Consider the following 26,508-nt stretch of genomic DNA (forward strand, 5'->3'; position numbering starts at 1 on the left):
GCATCTGAGTTGAGAGTGCTGTCCAGAGCAGCCACAATGGAGCATTCTGGGATAGCTCATGGAGGCCAATACCATCTAATTGTGTCCACAGTACCCCAAATTCGACCCAGCAAGGCCGATTTCAGCGCTAATCCCCTTGTCGGGGGTGGAGTAAGGAAATCGATTTTAAGAGCCCTTTAAGTCGAAAAAAAGGGCTTCATCCTGTGGACGGGTGCAGGGTTAAATCGATTTAACGCTGCTAAATTCGACCTCAACACCTAGTGTAGACCAGGGCTATGAGAATGTGATCTACTTGGAGCATGTGTGACAGACTTCTCAGAACCTGCTAAAAGGGAAATGTCATTAAATGCATCTGAATAAAAAAGTCTCTTTTTATAATTAAAAAATTAAAAATGCATTAGAGAAACACCTCAATATGTTTATCACCCCTTCGTATAAGTTTTTATTGGTTTCACAGGCTTTACAGGTCGCATGGATAATCATACTAAAATATCAGACAAGTTATAAACATCAGTACATTAAGGAGGGTACACAGGTTCTTCTCTATTCGTTCTAAGTGGTGATCACACAGGGAACAATAAATATTTGACATGACGCTTTCCCATTTTGTGACATTTTAGTGGCCATGCAATAGTTAGCCAAGCACAGTCTATCATCATCCTTTGACCATTACTATAATCTGAGTTTTACTCCGATGTGGTGTAAGCATTTTCTCTATGAATGCATTAGTTAGGTTTATGTCAGTAAACAAAAATAACTTTCAGATTTAATACTGTAAACATCATATAGCTTCACTAGAAACTAGTACTTATGGGTAGTGGACATTATAATTACAAGTAGAGCTATACGTAAAATGGCAACAATATGAAAAGCACCAGTTTAACAAAGGCAACCAGAAGTTATTTCCAAAATGAACAAACATTAGTTCCTTATATTATTTTAAATACAAGAAAACGGTTGTATTACATTTTCTTAGAGAGAGATTTGATGAATACAAGAACTATTTTAAATTGTTTCAAATGAATAAACACTAAAACCAAGGGAACATTTTAAATACAATGGAAAGGAAAAGCTAAATAATTCTAATAAATATGCAGAATACATATAACAAATGAAGTAGCAGATCATATGGTTTCAGGTACTATATCACTGGTGATATTTATCCTTTCAGTCAGAGTCAGAATTCTCAAAGTCTTTGCTAAGTGGGGGAAAGGTGTTTAGCCCTTCTTTCCTTGCCATTCTTAGTTGTCGCAAGTGTTCCTTCATTTCCTTGGAAATGTGACAGATTCTTCCTTCTATGCCAGGCACTGCAACTACTGATGTGCTTTTATCTGTTCTTGTTTCAAAGGCTTGTGGTAAATTCATGAAATGTTAGTGCTAATTAAACTAAATTCTCTTCATGTAAACAACCTAAATGTGCATCTGACTATACTGCGAATAAGCTATTAAAATAATTAACATACTAAAAACCTGCCTTATTTATGAGTAACTGGAATTTTCTGATTGGCCCTTCATAAATTCATGTTGCACAAAGCTTACCATGAGTACTCCCTTTGCAAACCCAGAGAGCTATATTTTAATAGTGTTAGCTCAGACATCAACAAATAAGGTAAAGCACCATTCTCTTACTTGTTGAAAATATGTCAGAATCCAGGAAATAATTTTTACAGAATGTGGGCCAATCTGCTGTTGTAGCGCTTTAGATTTAAAATATATGAATCTGAGGTTAATGACTGTTCAAGGGATTAATAATGGGATGACCTACTGCCTTTCACTTTTAGGTTCCTAGTTCAAATCTTACCCAGACTGGTGGAGATTGAACGTTGGAACTATTTATTTATTTTAGATATTTTGAATGTATTCATCACTCAAATTAAGGCTAGCGCATACATTGTGCAAAAGGGACATCACACACTACCATTCTGATAGAAGACAAAGCAAAAGCAGTATAGCAGCAGGATTAGAAAGAGTAGAGAGAAAAAGGACTCTCTGACACGCTCTATATGATTTTATAAAAGTATGCTGATGAGGGTGAATATAATGTAACTAAAATATGCTTCATGCAAAAGGTCTCTTGTAAGGTATCATTACAAAGCTTATAATCTACTGAGTGTGATCATCCTATTTGTAGGAATGTATCACTTTTGTATCTGAAACTAGAAATATGAAATATAACTCTGAGGGCCTATTGTAGTTATGCAAAGTGTGGGCCATTAATGGTTGTTTGGAATCTTGATGGCTCCCATCAACCACGACAATTGACTGTGGATGGCTCTGTTTACAGGCAGGCCTTCCTGTGAGTCAGGCTGGGAGAAATGAAGGCTTGGAGTCTCACAGGAAATGTGACCATGTCACCTGGTACTGAAATCCATCTTAAACCTGGTGCTTTTCCATTGGGGCAGAGGGACAGGACCCAGAGAGACAAAGGATTCCCGCCTTGTGCCAAAGCCATATAAGGGGGTGGAACAGAACAAAGGAGACAGCCATCATGAGAAATCCCCTAGCTACCACCTGAGCTTGAACAAGGGCTGTAACCGGGGAAAGGATTGTATCCAGACTAGAAAGGTGTCTGGTCTGCTCAAGAAACTTATTGAAACATCTCTAAGGGTGAGATTTTATCTGTATTCAGTTTTTATTACTGTACTAGACTTAGACTTGCATGTTTTATTTTATTTTGCTTGGTAATTCACTTTGTTCTGTCTGTTACTACTTGGAACTACTTAAATCTTAATTTCTATATTTAATAAAATCACCTTTTACTTATTAATTAACCCAGAGTATGTATTAATACTTTTGGGGGGGGGCAAACAGCTGTGCATACCTCTCTATTAGTGTTATAGAGGGTAAACAATTTATGAGTTTACCCTGTATAAGCTTTATACGGGGTAAAGCGGATTTATTTGGGGTTTGGACCCCATTGGGAGTTGGGATCTGAGTGTTAAAGACAGGAACACTTCGGTAAGCTGCTTTCAGTTAAGCCTACAGCTGTTAGGGGATGTGGTTCAGACCTGGGTCTGGGTTTGCAGCAGGCTAGCAGTCTGGCTCAAACCAGGCAGGGCACTGAAGTCCTAAGCTGACAGGGCAGGAAAGCAGGAGCAGAAGTAGTCTTGGCACATCAGGTGGCAACCCCCAGGGGGTTTCTGTGATCCAACCCCTCACAGACCCGTGTACATAGGAGCCTGTAGATAATGAAGAAGAGTTTGCATGTGATGTAAGAGATAGGAAGCCAACATGGAATTCAAAGAGGGCAAATAACATGGTTTGAGTGAAGGTGTGGAAGATGACTTCAGCTCTGCATTTTGGACACAAAAGAGAGTTGATTGGCTGTCACAAGGTAAGCTGCTGACAAGCTAATGGACCTGTGTTTATCCATGGGTTTAGTAAAGAGAGTGGATTTTGACAATATTAAACAGAAATGTGGTTTAATGAGAGACTGGATATGTGGGAAGAAAAAAGAAAAATGGCCAGATTTTCTGATGCATTGAAATTCTGCTTGCTACAGCAGAAGGGAGCCTATCCGGTTATGGCTCCCTGATTCTCTGTCCTGGACCCAAATAGAGCAATCTGGGGCTGCTCTACATGCACCAGCTGATAATACCTCCCAGTTTTGGATAGCCTGAGTACAGCATGCTGAAATCATGCCTCTTCTCTGTACCCAATGCAGCTATTGTGACAGGGATGGTGCGGAAAGGTGATTAGGGAGCCAGCTATGCCACCTTTATCCCCACAGCGAGGACTCCATGCAGGAGGTAGTCCCTACAGGGAGATAGGCCTGGTTTTCTCCCCTTTGTACCACCAAAATGGTGCAAAGGAAAAAGCAGGCCCTCTGAGTCCAGGAGACAAGGAAAGACAGGCAATGAAGAAGAGGGAGGGAAGGGGAGGAAAGGGATTAGAAGAAACGATAAGAGGTCAAGTTTTGGAGACAGAGTCTGAAATGGTAACTGGGCATCCAAGAGGAGACATTAACAAACGCTTTTGTCAAAATGCAGGTTTCTGTTCAAAGTAGTGTTATCTTGATACTTAAATTGTTGATTGCTAACAGTAGTTTTTTAGCTTGTGTTCCTGAATAGAGTATACAGTACTTAGGTAATACAGGAGAAGCCAGGTCAAAGCCAGAGACAATATTCCCGTTCTAGAGTTTACAGATGCTTTGTGTGATTTGAGGTTCGAAATTAGTTTGGCAGCATTAAAAATAGGGCTAATAATGCATGGAGTTTTGAGTCAGACTTTTTAGAAAATTGCTTATATTTTTTGGCATGTAACTCACAGGCACATATGACAGTCTGTCCTGCCCAATTTAGAGCTATGTGGATATTTTAAAGTCCAGTTATCTTCACATTCCACAAAGTTCTCAGGATTAGATGGACTGGACAAAAAAATATATAGCAGACTGCTTAACCACAGAATGTCAAGACCATCTTCTAGAAGAGATTAAAGCACACTTGACATTGTACCTGCTGCAAAGAGATATAAAGCATATCCTGATTCACAAAAATGCTCTGAATTTCCTGTCTATGGAACGCTGAAAGTTCTGAATGAAAATTTGCTCTAAAATATAGTGAGGTGAATTATGATGTGCAAATAAGGCAGATTCTGGTTTCTTGGAAATAGGGAAAACTGAAAAAGACTTAAGATAAGAGATCGTTAGAGGATTCCTTAACTTACTCAGTTATGGATAGAGACTTTTTCAGTGCAAGGATGAAATGTACTATGGATAATGTCAATCTTTCTGGAGTCTGCTTGTCCCTGACTAAAGGAAAAGTATATTTTAATGCAGAGCTTCCTGGATTACTGACAGGATTTTACTGCCTGGGTGAAATTGCCAGAAGGGAATTATACCTTTTAGGTTTCTCTTCTATACTTCAACTTTATGTCTTTTTTACTGTTATGGAGGTAAGAAGAATTTAATATTTCATCCTATTGAAGTTGCTAAATAGATGCACAAGTGTCTGGCAGAGAAGGTCTACAAGTTGGAGTGGAATCAACTGAGGATGTCTCAAAAACAGTACCCTCTCCTTCAGACAACTAATTAATATTCTTAAAGAAGGCAGCTTTTGCCTAATATTCATTTGGAATAGGCTGATACTAAAACACTGGGGATCATGGTAAAGGACTTTACAGAAGAAAATGCTGGGTGGGATTTTCAGAACTACCTAGGTAAATTAGGAGTACAAATCCCAAACTCCTACTTGTTACTGACATATACAACAATGGTGACATTCATGTTAGTTCCAAGTGTATCAGTGTGGCCAGTGACAGCAGCAGATGCCAAAGAGTGCTGAGGTATAAAGTATGCATTTATAATACTGAGTGATGGAGAGATAGTCCACTAGTAGTTGATGGTATCAACCCTGGATTAGTTCCATGGAGTCAAGATTTGTTGATTGACCCAAAGTCATTTGACTGATACAGTTCCTTATGGAAGAATAAATGAAAGCTTGAGAGACTCCTGCAAGTTTTGTTGGCCCAACAGTGCAGACTAGTTGAAAAATTACTTTCAAACTGTGCAATAAAAAATATCTGAGCATCACAATAATGAAAAAGTAGTAAGCTTCAAAAAGAGAGGGTGAAGGGAGACCTAAAGAAGGGTCTGCACACTAACATTTGCTACGGAAAAAGGGAATGGAACTTTAACTTTTTACATACAAGAGATAACACTATTAAAATTTAATTTCAACCAATACATAGTTCTGGGGTGTTGTAGAAGATTATGAAGAGCTGGGATCTGTGAGAAAGATCGTAAAACAGAACACAAGACTGTTTTTAAAAGGCTTTCATTTGTCTTACTATTTCAATGCCAGAATGAAAGTATGTATTAAGTACAAGAGAATGCTTCTATGAATTTGGATCTACTTGTAGCATAAGATCCATATTCTATATGCAAAAATGTGTATGTAGAATCTGTGCAGAAACAAACCAAAAATTCTTATTACTTCCCTGATGCATCTGCTTTTTTTCTTAACAGGGAACATCAATTTCCTTAGTAAATGTAAAAAAGTCCTTAACATTTTATCCAGTTTTCAGAGATCATTTAAACCTTTCTAGTTCTATGGAGGATGCACCCTCACCAGGCATTACAAGGAGACCAGATCACCACCCAAAATTGGAAAGAACCAAGTCCCTCTTTCCAACATTTTCCCCTAAATTATTCAGTGATTGTTCTTGGCAAGCCCTCATCCCAACCCATGTTTACACCCTAATGGTTGTTGTCAAAAATTCACCATATTTACAGATACTGTATAAGCCTTCTTCTTAAAACGTTAATACGAAAGAAATAATAGATATTGTAACGTCACTGATATATTGTTAAATCTATCTTACCCCCAAAGGAATCAAATGAAACTATTATTTTGCTCCTATAATCATCACATGTCAAGATCATGAGGTCAGACAGCTTAGAATTTCCCGTTGTCTTTTTGTAATTTTTCCTTTTATGCTACCATATAAATACACTTGCTACAGCAATCCTTCAGTCTTCTTCCCCAGGAGGTGTATGGAGTCACTTAGCCTTAGATCAAATGGGAGTTAGCCACCTAAATAGCTTTGAGGATTTAGGCCTTAGTTCACATGGCTTAAAATGAAAGGAGGTAAGTATGGATGACTAGCTCCTTTTTCATTCCTTTTTCACTTACTGAGTGATTTATTTCAGGCTGAATGCAACCTGACTCTCTGTGACCATGGAAGACCCTAAAGACAACACAACTTCTGCAATCATTGCATGGAAGAGTTGGGAAGAGAGAGCTACCTACCCTACAGTTCCCTATATGCCATGGATCTGAACTCCAAAGGGTGAGGGATTGTGACAGTAGGCCTACAACCTGCAAAAAGCCTCTTGCCACAGATACTGTAGCGGGGGAGGAGAGGTATTAAGTGGGAATACTATGGCTACTGGTACAGACCATGGATTTTGTCCCCCCAAGCTTCATGTTAAGTCCTCTTAATGAAGACTGACAAAGGACATCAGAATTTCATGCTAATTTAGGGGTTTAAGCTTTTGAAGTCTGTTATGTTCCTCCTCCATCCTTCCATACCTGTCAGCTTCCCTGTGCAGCCTGCCACCCCTCTCTCTGCAGAAAACAACGTGGTCAGTCCCATTCCCACGCAATGAACCATATGCCCTGAATGCTACCTTTAGCAGATAAAGAGATTATTCTTTGGTAAATCACTAAATGCTGCACAACAAATTTAGAAATTTAGGAACAAATACGCTTAATTATTTGTAATTGCAATGGTGCCCAAAGTCCACAGTAAGGATTGTAGCCCATTGTGCCTCAAATGATATATTTTAAATTACCTGTTAGTGATGCTGATTTGGACTTGGTAATTAAACTCATTCGGTGACCTGAGATGCACTTTTTGATGCCATGCACAATCTTGATAGATTCAAAGTGATTAACTACAACTGTGGAAAGTGTCTGTGCAGTTTCTGTATCATACATCCTAGGACAATTCTGAAACATTACATAGCCATCCTTTCCCTGAAAAGTAATAATTATATTTAATGAAGAATATCTTTAAAATATAAGCACTTAATTGTCTATTTATAAACCATTATAATTATAAGTATAATTATAAGTAACACATTTGTTAGAATAGTAGCTAGGGTTGATTTGATTAAAAATATTGTATTCAGTAACAGAGTAAGATTGAATGTTAGGAGGCAGACTTTCAGACAACTTCCAAATTGAACGCACATACATTTTGAATGTAAGTACAGTAATTGCGTCTACTGGGTGACCTACTACTTGATTTAAATATGCAAAAACAATATTTGCATGTGCAAAATTCACCAGCAGAATTTTAGTGCGTGGTCTGAAAGTTAAAGCACACTCAGAAATCAAGTCTAATATTTTGCAAGGAATGGGAAGAAGGGTGGAGAATTATAGAAATTTGTATAAGAAATAAAGACAGATAGCAACTCTGGGGGTGGAGGGAGTGATCAACCTAAAATGGAGTCAAATTAATCCATCAACATGAGACAGTATTTCATAAAAAACAACACTCCTGGAGCATGAAAATCATTCAAAATATTTAAACACATTACAGCTTACATTAGCTAAGTATTCCTTAATGGCAAGTTGATAGACTTTGTTTTTCTTGAGATATTGTCCTTGAATCTTTACAGAGTCTCTTATAATTCGGTGCCCTGGTTCTGCATTTGGATCAAATCCAAATTCCATTCCTGCTACTTGAGGAAACCTGGAAGTTAAAAAGAAATATTTTTTTTTGGTATGAAGAAAGAACCGACCAAAGTATTGACCCTTCCAGAATTCTGAACAAGTATACTTCAGTAAACTGCTATATAAACTCACAATAACTAATTTAGTGTTTGAAGTATGTTCGTAATACCAAAGACAATACTTTCTCTGATTACTCTATAAAATACCACACTGAAAAGGCAGCTTTTACTCTTCTTACCAGTGGCCACTGGTCCCAGGTAATCATCTGGGCTACCGGATTACGGAGTGAAAGGTCTGAATTCTCCAATTCTTGCACCATGGTCACAATGGTTTCCAGGTTTCATTTTTAACAGCCAAACTGAACTTTTGGACCAGTTGCTAAATCCCAACCTGTCATACTGACCCAATTAATTCATATAACCTGAAAATTCAATTAATCAATCTATTATCTGTGGAATCAAGTTAGTTCCAGAATGGAATACCTATTAACCAGCCATATACAGGTTTCCTTATTTTTGTTATTTTCACTATAAAAAGTAAGCTCCAAATAAGAATCACATTTATTTTGTATAGATTTTCATACATTGTGTGTGACAAAGATTTATCTGTATCCATAGGTTTTATGTTTGTACTTATATTAGTCATTTGTCTTGCTTAGAGTGGTGTATTAATATGCTCAATACAGTTATCACATAGGCTTGTGAATTCATCATCATTACCTAGAGCATTTGAATGTTAGCATTAAAGTGGCTACTCATCGGGACAGTGTGGAGAATTTCCACAAGTGTTCAGAACAATTGGCATTTTCGTATAAAAAGGGGTTGGATAAATATTCTATATACCTTCCATCAAGAGCTGGATATCTGTAGACTCCATTTTCAAGAGCTTCCAACAGTTGTCCTCCTGTAATTCTGACTACTAGAAGTGGGTCCACAATGGGAAGGATAGTTAAAAGATCATGCATAGTAAAATCTCCTGCAGGATGTATATGGTTTGAACGAAGGGTACCTACAATCATCATAAAAGAAAATCAAGATACTCCCTGGTCCTTTTTCTACCATGGGTAAATAGCCTGATTATCTAATACAAATGATACAAGTTTTAAGGTTTGTTGTCTTGATGAGAAAGAATTTATATGGTTAATAATGATTATTTAAATAATGCCATGGGCCCTGGTACTGCAAAGATTTAAATACATGTCTAACTTTATGTGCTGTAAATAATCCTATTGATTTAAAAAAATAAGAAAGTATGCTAATTTTAGTGACTTCAATGGGACTGTTCACACTGCATAAAATTAAGCATATGTGGAAGTCTTTACAGATTGTAGACTTATTTCTCAGGGAAACACAAAGTGCTCTTGCAGCTATATTAGAGTGGATGCTGGATAGCACCTACTATAGTTAAGCTTACCAAACAGTTTCCACGAAAATTCCGTTTATACATATTCTTAACTTTCCAAAACCTTTTGGCCTGAAAGTTTTAATTTTAGTTCTCTGCCAAAAAGGTGAGTTTTCCTGGAACAATAATTTCAATTTTAAATTAACAAAAAACCTTTCTGACAACAAATCTTGCCATTTTAAAAATGAAAAACCACAAAAAATCATTTCCTTCTTAAAACAAAAAATAAAACTGACAAAGAGACCCCAGCTAGCACCATCATGTTTTCAGTTTTAAAACATGCAACTCCCTTTTAGAATAAAAAAAAGGTACATTCAACATTTTCCCTTTAAAACAAACATTCAGCAAGAACCAATCAAAAGCCCAATTCTACACTGGCAACATTCTCTTTTTAAAGGAAAATGACAAAAATCAGAATAGAAGTAGGCATATTTTTAGACCCTGATTGTGCAAATACTTACACATATGGGACTACTCACACACATATAAATTCTGCACATGAATGTGCAACGTGTCTGGAGGATCAGTCTTCATTTTTAAACTGAAAAACCATGCTTGTAACAACAAACAATATGTCCAATTTAAAAATAAGACCATGTACCAAGCAAGTTTCTTATTTTAAAGGGAAACTATTTATAAAAGAATAATTGCTTACAAGGAAAAGAGGAGCAGAGTAAGGGGGATTTAAATCCAACCAAACTAACTTTGTCCATGAAGATTTGTGGAAAGTTTTTTTAAACAAATTTTGAAATAGGTAATAAAGGGAAGCAAATTGTTCTTTGTACCAATGCGAATTGTGTACATGTGGAAATGGGAGGGTTTTTAAAATGCATTATTATTCTTATTACTTTTTATTATTAGGGAATGAGAGGGGGAAGAATTACAAAATGGCGCCAAGATTTCACCTTAGATATTTAGTGTTACTGAGATACTGTTGTGCTATAACCCCTTTGAGTCTCATTTACTACTATTACTATCATTAGTTTGTTTCCGGCAACAGTACAAACACAATTGGCATGGTTCCTACCTTGGAGAGCATATGCTTTAAGACAGGGATGGGCAAACTTTTTAGCCTGAGGGCCACATCTGGGTGGGGAAATTGCATGCAGGGCCATGAATATAGGACTGGGGCAGAAGGTTGGGGTGTGGGAGGGAGTGCAGAGTGTGGGAGGGGGTGCAGTGTGCAGGAAGGGGCTCAGGGCAAGGGGTTGGGGCAGAGGAGGGGTGCGGGGTGTAAGAAGGGGCTCAAGGAAGGGAGTTGGGGTGCAGGAGGGGGTGCAGAGTGTGGCAGAGGGCTCGGGGCAGGGGGTTGGGGTGCAAGCAGGGTGCAGCAGGGGGCTCAGGGCAGGGACTTTGGGTGCGGGGATCAGCAGGGGTTCAGGGTGCGGGCTTCGGCCCAGCGCTGCTTACCTGGAGCAGCTCCGGGATGCCAGTGGAGCACACTGGGACTAGGGCAGGCTCCCTGCCTGCCTTGGCCACATGCTGCTCCCGGAAGCAGCCGGCACCACATCCCTACAGCTCTGGGGCGGGGGCAGGGGCAGAGGGCTCTGCGCGCTGCCCTCACCTGTGGGTACCTCCCCCGAAGCTCCCACTGGCCGCGGTTCCCAGTTCACGACCAATGGGAGTTGCATGGGGCGCAGAGCCCTCTGCCCCCCTGACCCGCAGGGGCCGTAGGGACATGGTGCTGTCCGCTTCTGGGACTGGCAATCCCGTAAGCCAGATCCAAAGCCCTGATGGGCCGGATCCAGCCTGCAGGCCGTAGTTTGCCCACCCCTGCTTTAAGAGATAAAGGAAGTAGACAAAGATAGAGGGTAGAAAAGGGTACTGTTTTCAAACAAGATGGTAAAGGGTCATATCCTGATAATATAATGCTTTAATACCATTTCTATTTGTTTTGGTATGATATATAAACTTATCATGTACTCCAAAACCTTACCAAAATCAGCCAGTTAGTTTACTTGTTTACTTTTATGACACCCTAATATTTTGGGTACATGTTATAATTGTCAGATTGTCTATGAACCAATCAAATTGACCTTAATTAGTTTTCCAATAAAAATTCTCTAGTTCCTGATTTCTTCAGGGGCTTTGATCAGTGTAACATAACTCATTTGACCTGTTCAAATCCATTGACTTCTTGATGTACTCTGACTCAGATGAGTGGCTGGGACCACTCCTAATTAAGTAATTAAATAATATTCCAAACATTGCTCCGTCTTTAACAAGTAAATTAATGTTAAAACATTCCAAACATTTTGGATTACAATAAATGTTTTTTAAAAGGACAACCTGAATTGAGTAATGCTACATCAGCATGAGTAGCTTCTAACATTGCATTAGTTATCAAGTTTCCCAGGTTGCTCTCTGATCTTCTTACAGTAGAAACACGACCGTCTAATTCTGTGTCGATTGGACAAAGAACTTCCTCTAAAAGAGGCTAAAAAGAGAAGGGTTTATAGCAGACTCTATTTATTTGAAACAAATATGTCCTGAAAACTACAGAATTACACTGTAAAAATGTTTAAAATTTTGAGCAGAAAAAAAAAAGAAAGCCAAGCCATGGAAGAAGAATATAGTCTCTTCTCAATCCCCTATGAATCTGAATAGGTGCACAGAAGGTGATTTATTCTGGCAATGGACAAATAGCAACAATTCCAAATCCACCTGGCTTCCATTATACACCTACACTGATGAGAACTTAACATTCCATACAGACCTACAAAAATACATTTATCTTGAGTTTGACTAGGTAGGGGAAATCCCATTCTGTAATTTCTTGCAGTTATATTGTATACAGACAGAATGCAGATAATAGTAATCAGCAGACAACAGCAGAGATCAAGAAACCTGTTCTGAGGTTTTAATCACAGTTTTTGAAACAACTTTCTGAAAAGCAGTTCGTTCTTGGCTACTCTCTCAAATAGCCATATGCAGCACAAGTTCAAGAGTACTGGTTGACGCTCATTGTCAGAAATGGATACTTTTCCTATCATAGAGAAGCTAAAGATAGATTCAGTCATCCTGGGATTACAAACAATTTTAGAATCAAACTGAATTTAACAGTTTCAAAGTCCGCCTATAATGTGTGCTAGTTTTTAGTACCCCTGTGGATACAGACTATCCAATTAAAATTTCCTTGTGAGGTTTAGTTCCTTTAGGATTTTAGGATACAGTAATTCATAGATGCACCCTCCTACACAGACGAAAGACTGCTGAGCAGGAAGCTGCCATGGACTATAAATGGTATCAATATTGCATGTCAGAGGAACTAGCTTATTTGGCATTTTAACATTTTGTCAGAATATTTTATTCTCAGTGGAAATGTCAACAGTCATAAATGAAATGTCCTTAAATATAAAGCTCTAGGTTCCCAGGGTGCAACAGTAATACAAATAATAGACAATAGCTGTAATAATAAAAGAAGGGAAATTCTTAATTAAGGCCAGTGGCTTTCCATTGAAATGACATCAGCACTCATAGAATGGAGGACTCTATACACTACTTCATTAATTCACACGTATATAGACACTGCAATTCTTCAGATTCACTGACAGAGGGACTTCAATGGCGTTCTTTTTTTGCCATGAGAGCTTTATTACATATTGTAGGGACTATATTTACTGTAGACACAAAATGGATAAAATTGTCTATTGTTATAGTATATCCTTATACTTGATCTCAAAACAAAGTTTGATAAGGTGGTGTCTTTTAATAGCAATTCACTCATGGATTCAGTACTTTAAAGTTTGACATTCCATTAAAAAAAAATAAGCTGAAGCCATTAAAATGTAATGGACCAAATTTTTTCTTGATATAATTCCACTGAAGTCAGTGGAGTTACATCAGGAAGGAATTTTGCCCTCAGTTTCAACCTTAATGGGCCGGTCAATTTTGGTAGGCCTGAAATGAAACAAGTTCTTTTATATCTGTTTGCAAAATCAATTTAATTTGTATTTGTACAAGCAGAGTAATTTCACTGACTTCAGTGTAAATATCGTTGAATAGAATAGAGTGGCATTAATCCAGATTTATGTCATAACTGAGATCAGAATTTGGCCCACTGTTATCAGTCTGATCACTTAAAACAACAATTATCATCTTCTTTTTCTAGAACAAAATATTTAAGGAAGTTGTACCTACCTGCAGGTTTTGAGTATAATCATCCACCACTGATTTTATAAAAGAATCTTCTTCTAGGTTCCTCAAAATGTCAATCCTCTGAAATGTGTACTGAAGTGATGCACCAAACTTTCTTATATTTATTTTTGAGAAATTCCTGAAATCAGACCCACTTTTGACAATCCAAGTTCCATTCACCTTTTTGATTCCATAATCATGGTCATGGCCCCCCAGAACCAGATCTATTCCTCGGGCGTTCTGGGCAAGTCTGATGTCATTAATCCATTTCATGTGTGTCATAGCAATCATAAATTCTGCTCCCTCTGCTTTAAGTTCTGCAGATATTTTATTAGCTGCTTTGACATAATCTATGTAGTTTAGGTTTGATTTGTTAATGGTAGGCAAGGTATCCAGCCAATCTTCTTCTACTAATCCCATTAAACCAATTTTCGTATTATTCCATTTAACTACATTTTTTACTGAACCATGGCCTAGAGGTTTAGAGGTAAATCTGTCATATACATTGCTGAGAAACCATGGAAATTTCATTTGTTGTATATAATCTTCCAGAACGTCAACACCAAAATCAAATTCATGGTTTCCTAAAAATACAAAAGTCCAGAAGCGAGCTTGTTAAGGTTAACAACAAAAAGTGGTCTCATGAGATAATTTTAGTTTTTATATGTCATTTAGAATAGCATTAGAGATATGAAAGCTTTTTTTCTTCAAACTAAAGGACCAAATTCCTCTCTTTTACAGCTGTGAAAACCGTTAGTCATTCCATTTACTTCTGTAGTTAGCCCAGGTTTATACTATATGCTTTGCCGAAAATATCCACTTTTATGCATCTACTTCTTTTTATACATAGATTATCTAAATTTTAGCAAGCCCAATATTTTTGGCTAGAAAAAAATATCATATGTAATACCCAGGGCAAGATTACTGAAAGAAAAATAAAGATACATCTCTCAGTTTATCATACCATGTCTTTCGCTGACCTTTGAAATGTAATGGGGGAAAGAAAAAGGTGCTTTCTGGTACCATGCCAAAAGCTACCAGAGATTACAAAGGTGTGCATAAATAATTAGGCCTATTTAAGAGAGACTTTTGATACAGCCAGGATTAAACAGGTCAGTGGATCAAGTCTTGGAGCTATTATTTGTGGTCTTGTATCTGACTTTCAGGAACCCTATATCTATTGTGCATTATGCCAAACAATTATGTACACCAAACTGCTTGGGAGGATGGTCCAAAAGTTAATGTACAAAAACCCACAGGCCTGGAACAAACTCTATTAACATACAAAAAGGGACAATTTCATGCATAAGTACCTGTTAACATGCACAAATATGGGTTTTTATAAACATACACATCTCTGAAAATATGGTCCTTTATCTAGTGCTATGGTCTATATAGTGCTGTACAAATGTACACTGTATATTTAGAATAGGAAGACTAGGAAAACACAAAGTTGGTGATACAGAAGTTTTTTTTTTGTTTTTTTTTACGACTGAGTGGCTTTTGAGCTTTGCAAAGCAGTGACCAAAAAGTAGAAAGGAAAATGAAAGACTAGCTGACCTTGCTGTTCCGTTCAAATAAGTTTGCATGGGAAAAAGACAGGCATCTAGCCTGTGCTGTTTGAAAAACCAAATATAATAAAGAATATGCATTTCTCTTCCCCCCTTTTTGCCCAGGAAGAAAGGCCTGTCACTGGGCAGAATGGCACCTCCAGTGCTACTCTCGCCTTAGCTATACGTATACATCTGATTATATATTGATGTAAGCAGTGTCAGGATGAGCTCCACCCTGACATCTGGTGGTGAGGTGTGGCAAGTTGTGGAAAAGAACTTCAGGGGCCGATCTCATTTGCATAGGCACACCCATCCCGCCTAGAATGAGACCATAGCTGCCCAAATGGTCACTTTGGCTGCTGTGGGATCCCCAGCGTCTCTGTTATTGGGGCAGGAAGAATAAATTGTTATTACCCTGATTATGGGAACTGTGCTTGGAACTGTACGTGGCCTTTTGTTATGATGGAGGGATTCACCATCAATTAAGTAGCACTCGCTAGGCAAGGGTCATGGGTTCCAAAGCTCCAAAACTGAGTGAATTGAGAGAGGCTAGGGACAAGTATTAATTCTTGGTGGTATAGGCCCCTTGGTGAGGGCCTTACATACTAATTGCACTTCCTCCTCTCTCCACTGTGGAATATCAGAGCTAATTTTTATTTCATTAGAAGTCTAGTTATAGGCTGCTGAGCTCACTTTGGGCTAACAGTGCAACAGCACTGGGGCTCCCCTACTACAAGCTGAATTCACCTAATAGCTGAAATCACTGAGTGTTGTGTTAAGTAGTGGGGGAGCCTGAAGATACATTGGACTCAAGAACCAAAGGGAAAAGGACATGCCCCAATTTGCTTGGGGTGGGTTTTTTTGCTCATGGGTTGTGTTATGAATCCTGTCGGTGGTGTTTCCCCAACATAATGCCACATTGTTTCTCTCTGTTATTAAAAGGCTTTTGCTACACTCAGACTATGTGCTTGCGAGAGGGGAAGTATTGCCTCTTGGAGGCACCCAGCAGGGGTGATATATATTTGTCCCAGGTGACTGGGTGGGGGCTCAAGCCAGTTTGCATTGTGTTATTGGAATGGATCCCCTAGATACTGAACCCGGCCCTTGTTGCTGCCAACTCTGACGGGCAGAAGGGTTACATTTACCTAAGAGAACTCTAGACCCAGCTAGGGTTTGTGATTGTTTGATTTGTTATGGTTTATAAGAACACATTCTTCTACCTGAAAAGATCAGTTAGTTTAGCTGGTCTACTGGTGCTGACATTATTGGGCCGAGATTATTCAGAAGAGTGGGCACTTGCTCCCAGGATCAAAAAGAAAGTTGGTTTCATGTGGAGATTATATTAATCTGTTGCTAAGTGCTGTTCCTTTTCACAAGCACATTAAACATGTGCTCTATCTTTCGCACAGGCTGCCTATTGGTTTTCAGGTTGATTATAAGACAAAAACCAAAATCTTATAAAGCTCTAAATATCCAGGGACCTACCTCTCTAAGAGGCCGCCTCTTTGTGACATATGTCATCATACTCATGAATATCAGGGGCATCTGAATTAGAGCCTGATTGGTATATAAAGAAGAAGAGGTGGCTGCTGGCAGGGCATTCTTTGTTATGAGCCCTTAGTTGCTTTCCCCTTTGGAAAGGGGTTGCTTTCCCCTTTGGTAGTTGCTTTCCCCTTTGGTTCCCTATTTATAAAGGCAAGTCCTGCCACCTCCTCTATAGCTGCAGAGGGCATCCTGCAAAGGAAACCAGTGCAGTTATGCTTCACAAGAAAAGGGTGGGGTTTGGAAGGTTCTGCAGCGTGAACCCACCCCTTGTGCATTGTGAAGTCTTGCTCCACAGAAACTCCCTTGTGCAGTAACCTGCTGGGGGAAGGCCAAAGGCGCTGCCATTATACAGATCCTGTGGTGCTTGCTCCAATGGACGAAAAGGCACATTGTGTCTGCAGAGCACTATTTCAGCTCTCAGGCTGAGGTATCCTCTGCTGAAAGGCTCCCCAGCTTCCTGAGGGAGGGGATGATTTCTCTCCCACACACTTCTGCTCATCCATCGAGGCCCCCCCAGCTTTCAGACTAGTTGCTGGGTTGAGGATTTGAGCCACCATGCAGCAAAATAAATGGTGTTTTACAAGATATAAGGGACACACAATCTAAGTCTTTTGGTCACTATAGAGCTTACAATCTAACTGTGGGTGCGCCTGTAAAAGGTAGCTGTAAATATATTAACATGGCATAGATATTATGAAATGCATCTGTAAATAACATTTACTTACCAAAGACTGCGAAGTGTACTCCCACTGCATTTAATATAGGAATCATATGTTTTCCTTTTGTTATTGAACTTAAAGTTGATGGATTTAAGCAGTCTCCACTAAATATTATAAGTGGATTCAAGGAACTGAACTTTTTTATAGCTGCAGCAAATCTACAAGAAGAAATACAACTTTCAACTTGCTTTATTAGATGGTTAGTGCGGTTGGACCATCTTTGTAGCTTTCTTTTCCAGGTGGAATTAATTCTGTTTTAGAGAGTGGCAACTGCTTCAAACTAGGAAAACATGCTTAGACACAAAAGAAAAGTGAGGGAGTGTTCACTCCATTCTTTGAGTTTTTATAGAAAAGAGTCTCTGAACAGAAAGGGAGGAAAAGAAACAAGAAGTTGGAAGCAGAAAATAGCAACAGCATTTACCCCTTAGCACTATGTTAACACAATTAATAAATAACAACAATAATATCCGTCCTGTCTTTTCCATTTCTTCATTTCAACTTTCACTCCCCCATGCCCTTCCTCTTCTATTTCCATCTTATCTGTTTTCTTCTTTTCCAAATATTGTCTCATCTTTTAGCCTTCTCCCCTTTCTTTGTTTTAAACACACATTTCTAGCCCTTTCCTTTCTTTCTATTATATCATATTACTCTATCTTCCTCATATTTAAAACATGTACAAATTACTGGAATATTTCATCAATGCTGATGTTGCTGCCATTAAATCACTTTACCAGTGCTCTATGTCAATCCTTCTGAGTACAGCACTTCCTGAAGCAGATTGACAATAAAGGTTGCTTTCAGGAATATTGATTCTGCAAAGTGAAAAAAGTGTGGCAGGAATGACAAATGCAGTGGGAGAAAAGGCTCAGTATCCAAGAGTTACATGCTTAGTCATAACTGAAGTGGTGTTACCCTTAAATCTAAAGTTGATTTTAGATTCTTGGATGCTAAAATAGATAACAATATTCTTTATATTGTGAGTGTTCATTCCACAGTGACTATATTTTGTGTCAATGTCATAGTCATTACATTAAAATACAAAAGAATGTAAAAACAAACCTGTGCAAGTCTGTGTGTAGACAAGTATGTCACAAGGAGAAACCAGAAACCAACTGAAGAATATGCTTTACAGAGTCAGTATCTCCTTTCCTCTGGTTAGTTGCCTTTATCCTGAACTAAAATTTTCATGTAGGAAAATTTATCGATAGAGTTCTCCTGTAGCAGTGAGAGGCCATCTTAAATCAGGAGAGGGTGTATGATTGGCCAGAATTTATTAGAGGTGGGGCTCAGGAACTATAAAGCCTGCTTCAGTGCAAAGAGGCTCACTCTAGTGTGCTAATTCATTTTAGGTGACCTCAAATCCTAAAGGTGTTGTTCCAGTTTGGAAGCTTAGTCTAGGTAGAAGCCCGTGGGTCTTAATCTGGTTGGAAGTTGGCTCATGTTTAAGGAGAGCAGGAGACTTTGTGAAAGGATGCAATTAGAAATCTTTTCTGGGAAAAATGTATAAAGGGGTATTTCTTATGAAGCTGTCACGGGAACTTTAGTGATTTGAATTCTTACTTCCTATGGTATCTTAAATTAAAGATATTTTAATGGACTCCTGAGCTTTTCTGACCCTTTTCCCTTCATTACACTGAAGTCTGTGACCCACATGGAGGTGCACATTAGTCATAGTTTGCATGCTAAGAACTGATTTGGGCCCAGTAACAAAGGTTATATGTTTGTGTAACTCATTGTTTGTTCCTGAAGAAAACAGAATTGGACTGACTCTTTCTGCTGTCCTTTAAATAGGCATCAGATCTGATAACACCAGCACATCCTACTACTATCTTAGGGCATGGCTACACTTGCAGATGTAGAACGCTGTGAGTTAAACCAGCCCTCGGAGAGCAGTGTGTCCACACTGTCAGATTCAAGCGCACTGGCATGGCCACATTAGCAGCTCTTGCAATGCCACAGAGAGCAGTGCACTCTGGTAGCTATCCCAGCATGTACCTGGCTGCAAGTGCTTTTCAAATGGCGGGGGGTGGAGTGTGACAGGGAGCGTGTTGTGTGTATGTGGGGGGGAGAGAGTGGGTTTTTGGAGGGCTGAGAGCATGTCAGCATGCTGTCTTGTAGGTTTAGACAGCAGCAGACACCCCTCTCCCCCGCCTTTCTCTCTCACACTCACAGCAGCAACATCCACACTAATGGTTGCTTTGTCCCGGAGCAGATAAGAAGCCGCTGTCAGAAATGGACCTTTGAAAGGGCATATCCACATTCCCACAGCCAATTCCAAAACAATGACAAGAGTGGCCACTTGACTTAAGGGGATTATGGGACGTTTCCGGAAGCCGATCATAGTGCAGTAATGCAACACCTCGTTCACACTGATGCTGGGGCGTTTCAGCCAAGGCACAGCAAGAGTTATGCTTCTCATGAAGGTGCATTACCAGGAGTGCTCCAGCTGCAGAGTCCATGCGCTCTAAGTGCCTTGCCAGTATGGACGGGTCGCGAGTTAGGACGCCTGGGGCTGCTTTAACGCGCTCTAACTTGCAAGTGTAGCCAAGTCCCTAAAAAGCACCGTCTCCTAGCTTCAAATTTCAATCTTATGTCTTTTCAACTAGCTGTCCAACATTCTTTGTACTTCCTTGACAGCTGATTTTTCAGATTTACATCTGGAGGCACTCAGAAGGGCATGGATACTTCGTGTCTGTATCAGCTTCTTTTTTTTTATCCTGTCCATTTAAACATTCAGACTAAATACTTTATTTGATAGAATCTAACAAAGTACAGTACTTTCCCAGGGGGTCTGGGTAATATTAAACAGATGTCTGCTTAATATGTTCAAGCCATCTGAAATACTTCTAGTTAATGAATAGAATACCCTGACACACACGTTAACACTTATCAGTACCATGCCTTTCTTACTAAAGTTAGGAGATTTGTTTACATTAGACCTCAGTATATTTAATTTAATCAATCCTGCTTAAATTTCAGCGTGACCTATACTCCAGTTTGTGTATTCCAGTTTGTGTCAGTCATTATAGACTGCCAGTGCTTTAATTCTTTCTCTTCCTACTTTGGGTTAGATCTGCAGGGGCATCAGGCACTTGAGTTCTGCTCAGTGCACCTTGGGGGGCACATAGGTGACTTTCTCCCATATTTCCAATGAGCTTCCTCCTGCCTCCATCCTGGTGCAAGTTCGAACATCTGCAAGCACAAAATCACTCCTGCAACTTTCTCTAGCAATGCCCCTGCCTAGCTCTGGCCTTCCCCTATCCCAGAGCATGTGGCAATAGCTATAGCTATGCATACTATATGCAATCTTGGAATTCCCCACAGCAGGACAGCTCTTTGCATCACCTCTTCAGCACAAAGGGGCTGGGGCATGGCTAAGAATCTGGCCCTGTATGTCTACCAACAGCATAGATTCTACATCTTCTGATCAAGTTGTCTCCAACTTTTTTTTTTTCCCCATTTGTATGTACAGATAGTATTTTGGTCAAAATCAGCTCATCATGAATTCTTCAGGATGGTGTTTCATAATATTACTAGCTTTAGTCCCAGTGCAAGAAAAAGCTGATTGAATTCTATCTTATTTGCACATCAAACATCCTAGTTCCAAAACTTCCATTCTAATTCTCACTTGGATACACAAGAAAACAAAGCAATGAACATGTCCACTTGGTCTGGAAAAATACAGGAAATATAGATCAGAAAGTGTGTGAAAAAGTGACTGATGAGAAAGGAGGTGGGAAAAGGGCAGGACAAAAAGAAAGAGATGAAAATAGTAAAATTAGAACAGGAAGACAAGAGAAACATAAAAATAGAGGAACAGTAGTAGTATAGGAAGCAAACAATGAGGAAATGAAAGGAAAGAATAGATGACAGGAGGCCAAAGAGAAGATGAAGAAGGAAAAATGAGGAAGAATATGCAAATGAACAAAACATTTGAAATTAACCATCTTTTCTGTGCTTTTAAACTATAATGCAAATCTACATTTTAAAGGAGAAAATCCTATATTCTAGGGGGAAAAAATCAAAATTTTTAGCTCAACCTAGACAGGGAATAAGTAGCAGCAGCTATTGACATCAACAAAATACTTGTGGATTTTAAAAGCTTGTTTTAATACAAGAATGTGCTAGATCTTTTTGAATCTCTACAGAATCTCCCCACCAGCTGTCTTCAATTTCTGAATCCAGTAATCATTAAAAATTGAAGCTGCTTTCTTAAAGTGGGGGTGTGATCCCTGGAGAAAAGGTTGATGGAAGGCCAATGTCTATAGGGGGTTGCATTAAGGTTCTGGTGCATTGTCTCCAGTGTATTGTGGTTGTGGGAGTGGTAATAGTAATGTGCCTGCAGATGGAAGAGAAGAAGGTATAAACTGTTAGGTGGCTTACTTTTTCATGTTTTTGCTTTTGTGTGAGCATGTCAGCTGTGTTATATGTGCAGTAATCATAACTGCTTCACAATGAATTTTCTGTGTATTAATTCCTAGGATTTTATAACGTTTAAGTGGGGTTTGGGACTTGGTGTGGGTGAACCTGGCTCAGGGAAGAGGTGCAGCTGCTCACAGAGAAAAGTTTAATTTGCCAGCCACAGCACACGAAACCCTTCCTCTGTTATGCACACCAGCACATAAAACCCTTCCACACTGTAGCATAAAAATCTGAACAAAAAAGTATAACTCCTGATGGAGAAGGTTTTATCTGATAAAGAAAGTTTCATGTATGCACTGACACACAGGTGTTTATGTGCCAGTTTATATACCAGCTTATATACTAGTTCCAAAACTTTGTTCCAAAACAAATTATGCATCTGCGCTGGTACATTAACATTCGGCTATAACGAATAACAGTAAAAATGACCCTAAGTACAAATTTTAAAACACCCAAACAACTACACATTGTGCCACATCTCCCCAGGATTTACCTCTGCACCAAATGTAGGCTAGCTAGATAATACTTTTCAAAAGGTATCAGTCAACAATGAAAGGTTGGCTTGCCAAGGACAAATTTCAGACAGAACCCAATTTCAAGGCCTACTAATGGAAAAATGTATAAAGAGATACCAAACAAAAACTACCAAGAAAACTCAAAAGTCCATAAAAACTAATTGCACCTGCTTTTAGAGAAAAACAGGAATTTATGTCCCTTTTCAGAATACAAACATAACTATGGTGTCACAACCAGGTGCCACCATAATGGGTGATATTATACACTATAAGTGTAAGTTTTCTCAAATACTATACTAGTTTGTGGTGGTTGTTGCTGATTTCTGCATCTGTTTGCCCAACCTGGGAACCATGGGCCAAATCTTGCCTCCCCATCCCTTTCCTAGTATAATGGAGACAGTGGTGTAAGGTCAGTTTCCTTGGTTCTGTCCTCTTCCATTATTACAATGGGATTGGAGGGATAAAAGAGGGGGCACTTCCCTGTTCTCATACTTTTCCTGCTGGCATCCCGTGTGGGAGAATTTCCTCAGAGCACTCCTTTCCTGCTGTCACAAAAATGCTTGAAAGGAATGGTGCCTCCCTTTCTCAGTATCCAAGAATGGGGTGTAACAATATCATGAGGTAGTCCCTTTGGGCCAGAACCAGAACCCACTACCATATTTTATTGTATTTTATATTTACAGTGAATCTCTACCTTCCCCATTTGCTTCAGGGGAAGTGTACTGTTGTAGCAGCAGCCAGTCCTACCTATTTCTGCCTTCCTTCAGGCTCCCTGCTCTTCCTCCTATATAACCTTCTTATCTGCTTCTAGAGGCCTAGCTGCTGGGGATACTTCCACCCAACTCAGTTGTTCTAACTCAACTGTTAGCCCCACCCAATTAATTGGTCTCCACTTCCAATTGCCTGTTTTTCAATCAAAGCTCAACTAATGTAACAGGTGGGGATTGGAGTGGCAGGATGCTGAGTTAGCTCTGGAGTCAGCACACCCTGTTACATACAGATATGGCAATTTCCTGCAATGTACATGGGAAATCCTATTGAATTAGTCTTAAGTATCTTCGGGGTCCATTGTATTAAATGAAGGGTTTATGTATTATTGGGGGCCTGGATTGTATATAACCTCTCAAGGGGGCAGATGTGACAGATGTGATACCTGGGGGTTCAAAGGACTACACTGAACAATGTGCCAGAAAAGAATGGACTCTTAAAAGAAAATGTGTTAAGTAGTTTTCCTGGGGAATATCTAGGGGAAGTGAATGCAAATTCCCCACCTTTGGTTATGCAAATACCCAGCCTTTTGAAGCTATGCCCTGAGGTGTAAGCCATTGTCTACTGATCATCTGTTACGTGAGGCCAAGGTTAAAGGCCCAAGCTATATAAAGGAAAAGACTGAACATTCTTGGAGGTTCTGAATCTGACACAGTTATGAACTTGCAACCAGAGAAAACCCAATTGTGGGTTTTGAACAACTGACACCTACCAGAGCCCAAGGTTGGAACTGCAGAGAGGGGGTGACCTCTGGTAAGATATTTAGTATATGTGTAGGTTCTTTTACTTTTTTTAAGATGGTTTCTCTGTAATGCTTTCATCTGAAGACTAAATGTTTGCTTATAAAGAGTTGTGCTATAACTTATAATTTTAGCCATTAGACTGTTCATAGTCTTCAAAGAGAATGCACAGTGCAGATACTGGCCTGTTTAAGCAGTCTGACTTGCTGGGAATATCTTATTTAGGCAGGGAACTGTGCAGCCTGGAGAAACCCCAGCCCAGAGGAAGGGAGACCGGGCTCTCTACCCAAGAGAGGTGATGGCTGACAAGCTGGTTGCTTAGGCTGGGTGCTGTTGGTGAACCACAGAGGGGGGAGTATAGGTGCAGTTGCCCTGAACTGTGAGAGGGGGTAGGGATGCAGGTACTTTCCCTTACAGTCCACCTCTTCCACAAACATTTTATGTCAGCATTGAGGGTGCAAGTAGAGTTATTTCCGTAGTTCCCCATCTTTCCTCTTATAACGGGGGAGGTGGGGGAAGGAATAGATATTCCTTGCATCTCATATCCCAGAAAGAGAGGGGGGAAGGGAAAGGATATTTCCTGGCTTTTACCCACCCCTCACAGCTGCCAAACTTTGTGTAGTTCTGTGTGTGACATCTTGTGCAAATTATTTAATGAAATTATTTGCAAATAACCATAAGCTTCAGTTTATGGTCTACACTCAGACCAGAAGTTACACATGGAGTAACACAAAACTAGGCAGCTGTGGCTGGGTGGGTTTCTGGATGTGTGGGGAAAATGAGGGTACCTTGGGGTGCGTGGTAGGTGGGTGGGTGCAGGAAGGTGTCTGGGAGTGCTTGGATCAGTGGGTACTTGAGGGTGTTGTTTTGGAGTGTCTGAAGGGTGCTGAGGTTGCTGTAGTGCATGGGTGCTGGAGTATCTGGGCTGAGGGTAGGAATCTAGGGTGTTTGGGTGCTGCCTGAAGGGTAGATGGGGTTACGTTGGGAATGGCTGGGATAGAAGGATGAGTGGGTAGCTACTGCCTGTTTCTCCCACCTGCTCTTAGCCTGCTGGGATGTAGCAGAGGAAGCAGCAACAGGAAAGGCAGAGAGGCCACTTGTGGACCGGCTCATCAGGCCCCACAGGAGCCCTGTGTGGCAGAGAGGTGGAACTACAGCCTTACGCCGACTGCCTTCCTTCAGCCCTGCAATGTGGTCAAGGCTCCAGTCAGGGCGCGGGAATGCATGGGGCTGTCAAACATGCTCGTTCCCTGTGAGATGGGGCAGCCATGCCTGCCCTCACGCATCCCAGGAGAGACAGGGTGTTTCTCACCCTCCCTTCCTCCCCGGGAGGGGAATGGGGATTGCAATTCCCTCCCACCCACACATCTCAGTATCTGGGCTGGGCCAGGAGTGGCTCCTACCTGGCAGCACCTCCTACCGGCTCCTCCTGCCTGGACTCCACCTCATACACATCGTTGAAGTGGAGGATGACTAGGTCACTGTGGCTCTCGTCTAGGAGCTCTGAGCAGGGGCTGGGCCTGTCCTTGTCCCCAGGCCCAGCTGCAGTGGAAAAGGGGGAGCCGCCCTGCTCCTGAGGTAACAAAGGCTCCATCCCCAGCAGGGCAAGATGGCGCCTGAACACCCACTCCCAGAGGGGCGGGGGAGGGGACGGGCCAAGCCCACTAGATTCATGTGGTCTGGTGGGAGCGGGGAGAGAAGCTGCTGTGGCTCTCACGGGACCCCTGGTGTTTTAGCTGGAAGGCCATGAACATCTCAGGGTGCTACCCTCATGGTTCCCCCTCACTCCCACACTCAGCCAGGTGCCTACGTGTAGCACCTCACATGGACGCTATTATCCCTTCCCTGCTTCACACACAATAATAGGGGACCAGAATTGAAGGGTCCTTCACAATGCTACTCGGAGATCAGAGAAAGTAGGCAATCCTCTCCCAAGCCATGGCAGCTTGACAGGAAGCTAGAGCTGTGTCCTCTCTGAAACACGAGTGTCAGCACTAAAGCAGAGTGAATAATTGATTTTTCAGTTCAGAGGCTGAACAACAACAACAAAAATCCAAATTGCATTTCAGGTCAACCCAGAATGGAAATTTTTCTCCACTGAAATCAGAACGGAAAAGATTTAGTTTTGAGATCAATAAAACATTTCGTTCACCCTAGGAAAAGTTGGGGTTTTTTGTTTAGTTTTTGGGTGTTTTAACCCCTCTTTTTGTTTTTTAAATAAATGGAGCTAACTTTCTAAATGAAACATCATTCTAAACAAAAAGTCAACCCATTTTGTCTATGAAATGGCAAAGCAAACCAGTTTGACCTTTTCAAATTTATTTTTTCCTTTTTTTTTCCCCAGTCCAAATTTTTAGTTGAATTTGATCCAGACTCATGACAGCACTTTTCATGGAACAGACTATTCATCGAAAAAATGTGCAGCTTTAGTCAGCACCTGTGTAACCAGATTGCTGAGATCTCTGTGACATTTTACACAATTTTAGGGGGGAGATATAGCTCAGTGGTTTGAGCATTGGCCTGCTAAA

At 40.2% G+C, this 26,508-nt stretch overlaps 1 protein-coding gene across 1 annotated transcript; it reads right to left on the reverse strand.

Annotated features, from left to right (window-relative positions):
• Positions 1 to 1,065: 1,065 nt before the first annotated feature.
• LOC140911932 (mannosylglucosyl-3-phosphoglycerate phosphatase-like) lies at positions 1,066 to 25,574 on the reverse strand. The gene is made up of 8 exons (XM_073346092.1): positions 25,384 to 25,574; positions 17,542 to 17,693; positions 13,722 to 14,302; positions 11,871 to 12,018; positions 9,023 to 9,188; positions 8,052 to 8,199; positions 7,295 to 7,478; positions 1,066 to 1,349 (listed from the first exon to the last, which is right to left on the reverse strand). The coding sequence occupies exons 1-8, from the start codon at positions 25,572 to 25,574 to the stop codon at positions 1,168 to 1,170; spliced, it is 1,752 nt and encodes a 583-aa protein (XP_073202193.1). The 3' UTR covers positions 1,066 to 1,167.
• Positions 25,575 to 26,508: the final 934 nt, after the last annotated feature.

The sequence above is a fragment of the Lepidochelys kempii genome, chromosome 5 (assembly GCF_965140265.1).
Source record: "Lepidochelys kempii isolate rLepKem1 chromosome 5, rLepKem1.hap2, whole genome shotgun sequence".
Classification (NCBI taxonomy): Eukaryota; Metazoa; Chordata; order Testudines; family Cheloniidae; genus Lepidochelys; species Lepidochelys kempii.